The 9,795-nt window shown below is 58.9% G+C and overlaps 1 protein-coding gene across 1 annotated transcript; it reads left to right on the top strand.

Moving 5' to 3' along the window:
- DNAI2 (dynein axonemal intermediate chain 2) lies at positions 1 to 9,125 on the top strand. The gene is made up of 13 exons (XM_019542311.1): positions 1 to 234; positions 1,206 to 1,367; positions 1,462 to 1,583; positions 2,196 to 2,338; positions 3,492 to 3,605; positions 4,692 to 4,831; positions 5,137 to 5,259; positions 6,311 to 6,534; positions 6,919 to 7,054; positions 7,355 to 7,501; positions 7,816 to 8,043; positions 8,609 to 8,650; positions 9,091 to 9,125. The coding sequence occupies exons 1-13, from the start codon at positions 52 to 54 to the stop codon at positions 9,094 to 9,096; spliced, it is 1,770 nt and encodes a 589-aa protein (XP_019397856.1). The 5' UTR covers positions 1 to 51; the 3' UTR covers positions 9,097 to 9,125.
- The last annotated feature ends 670 nt before the right edge of the window (positions 9,126 to 9,795 follow it).

Raw genomic sequence — 9,795 nt, 5'->3', positions numbered from 1 at the left:
TGCAGGAGCAGAAACCCCGAAGTGCCTCTTTCTCCCCTGCCCCCAGGCGCCATGGAGATCGTCTACGTGTACGTGAAGAAGCGCAGCGAGTTCGGGCGCCCCTGCAACTTCTCGGACCGGCCGGCTGAGACCAACGTGGACATCCTGCCGGACCCCAGCCTGGCCGCCAACTTCATCGAGAGGGACCCTGTGGACACGAGCGTGCAATGCACCAGTAACATGTCGGAGCACGAGGTGGGTCGGAGCCAGGGGTGGAGCTGGGGTTTGGATAAAGGGGTGCAAATGGTGCCGTGCATCCTCACACAGGCCACAGCACTTGCTTTTCTTCCAGGTGAAAAGAAACTAGATGCTTTACCAATAGGCTCAGGGCTTAGAGCTATATTATGCAATGTACGATTGAACCAAAAACAAATCTAACTTGCTCAGAAGGCACGGACATTTTCTACATCATTCTACACCTGTATTTAAAAACACAATGCGCAAGGCAAAAAATACCCAAAAGATGTTGTTTCTTGAGTCGCACAGTCCTTCACATGAAGTGTTCATCTTCCAGCTCCATAAAACAAGACCAAGCCTTCTTGAGCATCTTCACTGCTTCCCTGAAAGCTATTTCCACAGTTTTATGAAAGCCACTCGCTGCACTTTTCTGAAAGTTAATATTTTAGCTAGAGTTAAGAGCAGTCTGCAGGGCTGTGAGAGAGGAGCTGTGTTACTGGGAGCAGCCAGCAGACAGCCAAATGGCAGAAGAAAGAGTAGCTTGATTAATGGAGTGTGAAGACCATTAAGAAAGGAGAGAGGGTCATTCACACCCATGGAAAGAAGAGGTTAAAAGGGGTCAGGCAGATGGTTGTGAGCCATGAAGTCAAGTGACACCTCGCCTGCATAGAAATGCCACTGCAGCTGCTGGCCGGGTTGTTTTAAGCTCTGGATGGAGCAGGAACCAAGGCGAGGTGATGGCACCACTACATCCCCCCTGGATCCACACTGGCTAGGGCCAGCTGGGCCAGTTTGCAATGGCACAGCTGCTGGGATTGCTAAGGGGAGTGTGTCTCTGCAGAGTGAGGGTCACCAGGCATCCCCTGGAAACTGTGCAGGGCCTGGGATCGTCAATGAAGTAACCACCAGACCCACCAGGTTTAGTCCCAGAGCGGTTCTGGAAGACCCCAGCCTTTGACCCGTGTCTCTTTGTCCATGTGACACTTCAGGTGAACACGGAGCGGTTCGAGATGGAAGCGCGGGGCGTGAACCATGTAGAGGGCGGCTGGCCCAAGGACGTGAACGCGCTGGAGATGGAGCAGACCATTCGCTTCCGCAAGAAGGTGGAGAAGGACGAGAACTACATCAACACCATCATCCACCTGGGCAGTGTAAGGCCCCGGCCCCCTCTCCCCAGTCCCGTCCCGCTCTCCGGAGCCTTCCCGGGTGCCATCTCGCAGCCGCTTTCTGTCACTTCCCTCGCAGCTGATGGAGCACTGCATCAAGCAGAACAATGCCATCAACATCTACGAGGAGTACTTCGAGGAGGAGCAGCTTTCAGAGGTGGAAGACGAGCCGCCCTCAGCCAAAACCATCAACGTCTTCAGGTAACAGCGGCTGGGGGCTTCTCACAGTGCTCCCACACACTGGGGCTCGGTGCATTGTGAGACGGTCGCTTTTTGCATACAGCACACCCCAGAATATGCCCTGCACCTTGCTTTTGAAAGGCAGCGTGAAGTGGGGAACAAGATCATTCCTTGTAACAGAGTGTCAGCAGCTAGGGAGCAGAGCTCATTGTTTTTCTCCCTCTGGGTGGTGGCAGAAATGGCTCTTACCATAGCTCTTGCATCTATTTATCCTCCAGTTTCCCTCAGCTGGTGTTTGGAGGTGCTTTGTATGTGAGAAAATATGGTATCATTCATTCCTCATGCCTCTGAGGGCTCCTTTTCCATTAGTAGGGCAGGAGGATGGGAAATGTCAGGGCTGCTTCAGTAACGTAATCGGATTCTTTGAAATGTGTAACTGGAAGGACTGATTAGCTCATCAGCCCTTCCCCCATTCAGCCCAGCCCAGAGGGGGTTTCTTTCCTGCAACCGGTCCTCCTGGGTTTCCAGTCTGGTGTATTTTGGGCTCCTGGTGCTTCCTGTGGGAGAGCCGCTGCAGCCCCAGGCACGGCAGAGCCATTAACAAGTCACCGTCTTTGTGTTCCTCCCACAAAGGGACCCCAATAGCATCAAGAGGACGGCCACCCACCTCTCGTGGCACCCTGATGCCGGCAAGAAACTGGCCGTGGCTTACTCCTGCCTGGAGTTCCAGCAGAGCGCCACAAACATGAGCCTCGACTCCTACATCTGGGACCTGGGTAACGAGGGCACAGCTGGCAGCACTCGCCCCTGGCATCCTCCAGCAGATGACAGTTCACCCTCCCCATGCTCCTGAAGAGCAGCACGTGTCCTGCTTGAGTCAGAGAGCAGGAGACAAAGGGGGAAATGGAGCCAAGAGCAGAGAAGAAGCAGTGAAATCCCAGCGTGGGCATCCCCAGACATAGCTCCTGCCAGCGGCACATGGAGCTTTCCCGCTGAGCCTGGCTGCAACCTTCAAACGCCTTGGGCTGTCCAAGGGGTTTATCTGCTGGGTGTTTGGAAGCACTGCAAGGCCTCGGTTGGGAGCACTGGGCTGCTCCTGCACCTGCTCATGGCAGTTACAGGCCTCTCTAACAAGCCCAGACACAAGCCCACCTTTCAGTCCTCCAGCAACGGAGGTGCTGGTTCCTCACGGCCCCCTGCTCAAGCACCAAATCCCCTGTCATTACAAGGTCCTTCCTCATTCCCAGCCTGACTCCACTTTGTTGCAGCTTGAGCCTGCTGCATGCGTGGGCTCACAGCAGGCCTGCTTAGGCTGCAACCTGTTCTCCAGCCCCCTCTTCTCCACTTCTCCCAGCCTTTCTGTGGGCTTTGGAGAGCTCTGACTGTTTCTGTTGCTCTCCTCTGGCTGCTCTTGCAGCTGAGGACTCTCCCAGGTGTGTTGTATTTAGGACTGAAAAACAGGAGAGTGCAGGAGAGACAGGGACAGCAGGAACTTCCACCTTAACACCATTCTTGCTGCCATCCCATGCTCTCCTCTGGCAGCATGGCACAGCCTTTGCCCTGCAGAAGTGAGCTGCCTCTTTCCATGCCCACTCACCTTTGCAGCCCCGAGTCCCCAGCATAGAAAAGCTCTGTTGGCAGAGATAGAAAACAACCATTCAGTACAGCAGAGCTGTGCTGACACATGTCCTTTCAAGCACATCTCTGAGGCCAGGGCACTTCAGCTTGGTATGTCAAGTGGTTTGAGCGGGATGCAATGTAGCATGACACTAGGGCAGGTGGGGCATGCAGGCCCCTGGCCTGTTGTAGCACAGACTCTGGGGCTGGAAACTGGGCAGATGTTGCCCCTCATCATTGCTGGCTGCTGCCTTTGCTTCCCTCCCAGGCCTCATTCAGATGTCACCTTCTCTTTTTCTTTCTTCCCCGTAGAAAGCCCCAACAAACCGGACCTGGTTCTCAAGCCCTCATCCCCACTCGTGTGCCTGGAGTACAACCCCAAGGACTCACACATCCTGGTCGGAGGCTGCTACAATGGGCAGATCGGTAAGAAGGCGGGCAAGATGCACAACCAGGCACTCATTGTAGCAGTGCCAGCACCACTCAGCCCCCAGCACCTACCCCTTGATGTCTCCCACGCATGAGCAAAGCAGGGCTCAGCACGGCGGAGCGTGCATGTGACATGGACAGGACAAACGGGACTGCCCCCAGCACATGTCACTGTCACTTGTGTCAGCCAGTGTCTTCCCTTGTCTTTGGGAGATGCTGCCTGGGCTGAATCTGCCCTGTGTTTTCCATTGCCCCCAAAAAACGTTCTTCTCTCAGGACATAGCCAGAGCTGCCCCTGGGTTTGCAAACAGACCCAGCACTCTGCCACAGCCCTGTGCACACCTGGGTGTATCAGATGGCAGCCGGCGTGTCGTGTTCCCTTTGTTACTCGCTGTAGAAAGTGTGGCGGTGTCTAGAGAGCAGGGATAATTGCTGCCATTTCATTTGCCAGGTGGTTTCAGCTCTGTGGGGCTGACCATTTTGCAAGCCCTGCTCTGCCAACTCCCGTTCAGGTTCCCTGACTCACTGTGCCACACGAGCCTCTGACTGTAATGAAGTGGGGTCTACGTTTCGTTGCCCAGCTCTGCTGGGACACGCACTGTAGGCCAGTGCTCCACAGTGGAGGGAAGAGATGATTTCAGCTTGTCCTTCCCTGTGCTCTGGCAGGCACCCAGAGCCATCACAGCCAATTGCCTAATTAGAGATGAGCAAGGGGGGCTCGCACTCGCTTCTGCGTCCAGGGAGAATCAGCTTGGCTTCCTTGTCTTTGCTGAAACAAAGACAGCCCCAAATGTGTCCTGCCCTGACGCTGCAGGCTCCAGTTGAGCTCTGCAGCCTCTGGTGGTCTGGGATACAAAGGGGTGGCAGCTTTCCCATCCCAGGTTGCTTGGTCTCAGTTGTGAAGGGCACTGGTACAAGTAGCAGCCAGGCCGCCACGGTGAAACGTGACAGGGAACCATGACTCTCGGGAGCTCAGAGGTGCCAAAACAAGAGCGAGACATTCACTAGCTTCTTCCAGGGAGCTACAAGCCACAGAGCAGTAGCCCTCCAGAGCCTGCCCCAAGAGTCCCCATCCCTTTGCAGCCTACTGGGACACGCGGAAAGGCGGGCAGCCCGTGGAGCTGTCCACGGTGGAGTTCAGCCACCGGGACCCTGTGTATGGCGCAATCTGGCTGCAGTCCAAGACGGGCACCGACTGCTTCTCTGCCTCCACCGATGGGCAGGTAAAAGGCTGGCTGGGGGCATCCACCTGTTGCCGGCACCGTGATGTCACCACGCCTGACATGACCTTGCTGCCAGTCTTGGGCTAGGGGAGCTAGGGTGGGACAGGCTGGCATGCAGTCTGGCTGCACTCGGCTCAGAGCCAGACACTTGGCATACCCTGCCAGACCGCCTGGCTGGGCAGGGGTCTGCCTGTGTCCCAGCTGATCCCCTGGTGATGGGTCTAGTTCAGCTGCACCCTGCACAGCAAGTGCACCACATCCCAGGTAAGAAGAGTGCCCACTCCGGTGTCTCCCACCCCTGCCAGGTCCTGTGGTGGGACATCCGGAAGCTCACTGAGCCCACCGAGACACTGGTGATGGATATCAGCCGGAAGGGCCTGCTGGAGAACGCCCTGGGCGCCGTCTCGCTGGAGTTTGAGCCCACCATGGTGAGTGCCTCTCCCCACATGCTGGCAGCGCTGCAGCTGCTGTCCTCGGGAAAATCCAAGCATCCAGGGCAAATGGGGCCTGGAGCACTTGTATGAGACCAAGGGGAAGAGTTACCATGTGGAGGGATCCTTTGGGGCCTGGCATGAATGGTAGCCAGGCCAATACAGGGGAAGGACACCAGGCAGGTCCAGCAGGCAGCCAAGGTGTTTCCTGTGTGTGTCCGTAGCCCTCAAACTGCTGCCTGAGCTAAGACGCAGGGGCTTCCTGGATTGAGCCAGGGTGCCAGGATGGGAGGCTGCACCATGAGTGCATGCCCAGACCCTCCCACGGGGCATCTCAAAGGAAGTGGGCCACAGTCTATACACACATATACACAGAGGCAATTTCCTGCTAGGACCTGGCACTTAAGACCCAACGCTAACAAGCTGGGGATGTATTTGTTTCCATGCACTCTGGCAGAGGGTCTCTGAGCCACCTGTAATGATAACGATGTGTGATTCTTGTTTCCCAGCTGAGCAAGGCTGGGAAGACTCTGAGGGCTCCTGGGAGGTCTGCGATGTGCAGAGCTTGCAAAGGGGGCAATACGGACCCCTCCCACAGCAAAACCAAGCAGGGCTGGGAGCGCAGGCTTGTGTGGCACCGCCCAGTGGCTGTAGCAGTAGCCCTGGCAGAGTGCAGTGCTGCTCCTGGGCACAGCTCTGCAGGGCAAGGCTGATGTACCCTTGCTCTCAGGCCCTGGAAGCATGGCAGGGAGATGCTGTTTTGGGCCAGCTCAGCTGATCCCCAGCCCCCAGAAAGCGGAGGTTGGTTTGCTCCCTAGACACTTCCTCTCGCCAGCCACCCATGGCCCCCACCAGCTCTCAGCGCTCTGTCCTCCCCGTGCCTGGGCAGGAAGTTTGTATGCAGAGCTCGTGCAGAAGCTGCTCAGTGCCAGGCCTGCCCTGCATGCAGCTAAAAGGGAACGGGCCTCTCTGCTTCTAACCACCCTCCGTGAGCTGCTCCCATGCCCCTCAAACAGCCCCGTAACCACCACGCTCTCCCTCGCCGCAGCCAACCAAGTTCATGGTGGGGACGGAGCAAGGTGTGGTGATCACCTGCAACCGCAAGGCCAAGACACCGCCCGAGAAGATTGTCGGCACCTACAGCGGGCACCACGGCCCCGTCTACGCCCTGGCGCGGAACCCCTTCTACCCCAAGAACTTCCTGACCGTCGGCGACTGGACCGCGCGCATCTGGTCTGAGGACAGCCGGGAATCCTCCATCATGTGGACCAAGTAGGCGGTGGGGCGTGTGCTCTTGCTGGGGGGTTACAAGCCCTGCAGGGAAGGAGAAGCACAGGGTCCCTGTGCCTTCAGGCATCACAGGAGCCAGGTATCCCCTGTAGACTTCCTCAGCATTGCCCTTCATAGTCTGGTGATGAGAGGCAGCCTGCAGCGCCCAGCAGCCCCGAAGGCCTCTGAGACCCAGGGCTGCTTTAAAAGCCCGAGATTGTGTTGCTGGCACCTTGCTGCTCCCATGCAACCCCCCTCTTGACACCCTTGGCCTCAACCCTGGTGAGCACAAAGGCTTCCTGCCTGTTGTGCCTTCAGCCCGGGGTCTCAAGCCCCGGGGGCACGGCGCAGAAGCGCTCTCCTGAGCCGCGGCGGGTCTGCTGGCAGGTATCACATGTCCTACCTAACAAGTGGGTGCTGGAGCACCATCCGCCCAGCTGTCTTCTTCACCACCAAGATGGATGGGACGCTGGATATCTGGGACTTCTTGTTCAAGCAAAATGACCCCTCTCTCAGCCTCAAGGTGGGCCACAGCCCCTTCATGCAGCTTCCCCACCAAGCTATCGTACTCTGTCCTGCCTGGGTGAGACACACGAGTCAAGGAGGAAGCAGGGCCCCCAGCCCCTCGCACGCCCGTCACCACCACCTCAGGGAAGCACACAGCTCTGGGGGTGCAGGGCTGGTGCTTTAAACACATCCACTGCCAGGACTTGTCTCCATATGAGACATAGGGACTGGGCCGGCTCCTGGCAGCATGGCAACTGCCCCAAGAGCCGGGCAGGCCTGGTGTGAGCATCTAGCCAGTGAGCTCCCCCATCCCCAGGTCTGCGACGAGCCCCTCTTCAGCCTGCGCCTGCAGGACAACGGGCGCTTCATCGGCTGCGGCTCCCAGCTGGGCACCGTCACGCTGCTGGAGATTTCCTCGGGGTTTTGCACCCTGCAGAAGAACGAGAAGACCCTGGCCACCGCCGTGAGTGCCTGGCATGTGGCAGGGCACAGTCAGCTGGGGTGGGGCTATGGCTCCATGCCACCCTTGGAGGGTTTTTCTGTAGGAGCCTGCTGGATACCAGGCCACATCCACGCACCCCGGTTGCCCCCTTTGAGCCATTTGCAAACCATGTTGATGCAAAGCAGACAGCTCCATGGCGAGGGGCTTTGGGGGCACAGCTGGCACCAAGCCACCCTGGCTGTGTACGGCTGCATGCCTGGATCTCCGGGGCGCTCTACCTTGGGGTGCCCTTGCTCGGGGCCTGGGCATCTGAGTCCCACTTCTGTGCCGCCCAGATGTTCGAGCGCGAGACAAAGCGGGAGAAGATCCTGGAGGCGCGGCACCGCGAGATGCGGCTAAAGGAGCGCACCAGGTTGGAGGGCAAGGAGGAGGCGGCCAAGGAGGATGGGCCGTCCGAGAACCACGAGGAGCTGCTGGCCCAGGTGCAGAAGGAGTTCTTTGAGATCATCGACGCCGAGCGCCGGCGGAGGGAGCAGGGCAGCGCCAAGGGACCCACCACCCAGGTAGCACCGGGCTGCTGGGCCCCCTTTACCCTCTCTTAGGGCCATGCCCCTCTACCCTGGTTCCTCTGGTGATTGACTGGCATGGGCTGGGGTCTGTGCTGCCCACCCATGCCCCCAGGAGCTGAGACCAGCTGTATAAAGCCATCATGCTCCATCAGCCCCAGCGACGTGGTACTCTCCTGTCCTCTCCAGGGGGGTAGCTTGGAGTAGTGGGGTCCTTCTGCCCCCCTGAAAATGATGCCCAGGGGAGCCAGCTGCAACCTGGCTGGATGGGCCCCACCAGGTTTCCCAGGGCCACAGGTGCAGGACTGCAGTGCTGGGGCTGCTCTGCAGAAAGCCCCTCTGCTCCCAGCAGGGCAGTCCCAGCCTCACTAACACCCCTCAGCCTGTGCCCCCAGGCACCCCACGGGCACTAGAGTCTGGGAGCAGCTCCGCTCTCTGAAGCCCACGTCACAGCCAAGGCCGCCGTGCCTCGGGGCCCACCTCAGGCACAAGCCATGCAGAGGGGCGAGCGTCTCTGTGTCCCTGGGAGCTGGGCTGTGACGCTCTCCCTGTCCTTTTTCAGGAGGAAGACGAAGAGGAGGAGGGCAAGGAGGACCTCTACAAGGTGAGGGGACCCTCTGGCTGGCACAGACAGCACCTCCTCACCCCACCTGGCCCCCAGGGGCAAGGGGGATCTCAGTGTCCCCATTTCCCTGGCTTCTCACTCCTATGTTCCCGCATGACCCTCACAGCACAGTAGAGGCGAGGGCCGTCCATGCCACAGCCTGAGGACTCATTCACCCCCCAGGAGAGGGGACTGTATTTGAGCCCCGGCCCCGGCATGGCAGGGTAGAAGGGCCTGGTGGGGTCTGTGCTGACTTGGGGTCGGGGGTCTGCATCCAGCTCTTGATTCCCAATGGTTTCCCCTGTGGAAAAAACGCTCGCTCCCCAAGCAGCCACTGCATGGGAGCCTTGGGGAGGTGCGTTGAGGTCCCGTGTGCTGCCCAGTCCCCCGGGTCTGGGGGAGGGCAGGGCCCCACGCCCCCTCCTGCTCTCTCTCCACAGGACTGAGCATGGAGCGCAGGGACCCGCAGGCCGCATGTGGACACCAAGGCTGCCCCCTTCTTCGTGGAACAGATGGAAATAATAAACAGGGCTGTGCCCAACCCCATGTCGCTGCTCTGGTCCCATGGGCACTCGGGATCCATCCATCTGGCTGGAAGCGGAGGCCAGGGACCTGCTGCTGGCTGTGACCTGGAGTCCTGCTCTGCCCTGCCTGTCTGTGCCCTTGCCACCTCCTGCAGCTCCTGTCGAGCCCAGGCATGCGCTGGGGAGCTCCAAGGGGGGCACTGAATGCCCTGCCTGTGCCCACAGAGGGAAATCCAGCTCCCACCCTCCAGACTGCTTTTAGGATGGCTGCAGCCCCTTCTTATCTGCCAGTTCTCAGCTGTGTAAATGCATCCGGGGCCCTTATCGCTAGCAGTGCTCCCGGCTGCTCACAGCAGGTGAATTATTAATGGCACTGATAGCCTGGTGGCAGCCCCACACAGCTGTGCTGCAGGGCGGGCTGGGTGCGACAGGTGGGCAATGCTAAACCATCTGGAGCCTTCCCGTTGGGACCAAACCACGCCAGGCATCTCCTGGGGGGCTTCCCCCCTACCTCCTGCATCCCTCCCCGCTCTCATCCTGTTCAGTGTTTGCAGGGAGACGGGGCCAAGCGCCCCTCTCCTTTGTTCCAGAGAGCTCCCAAGGCTGCTGAGATGCTGCTCT

This window comes from Crocodylus porosus, unplaced genomic scaffold (genome assembly GCF_001723895.1).
Source record: "Crocodylus porosus isolate Cpor-Errol unplaced genomic scaffold, CroPor_comp1, whole genome shotgun sequence".
NCBI lineage: Eukaryota > Metazoa > Chordata > Crocodylia > Crocodylidae > Crocodylus > Crocodylus porosus.
This window is presented reverse-complemented; position numbering and strand designations above follow the sequence as displayed.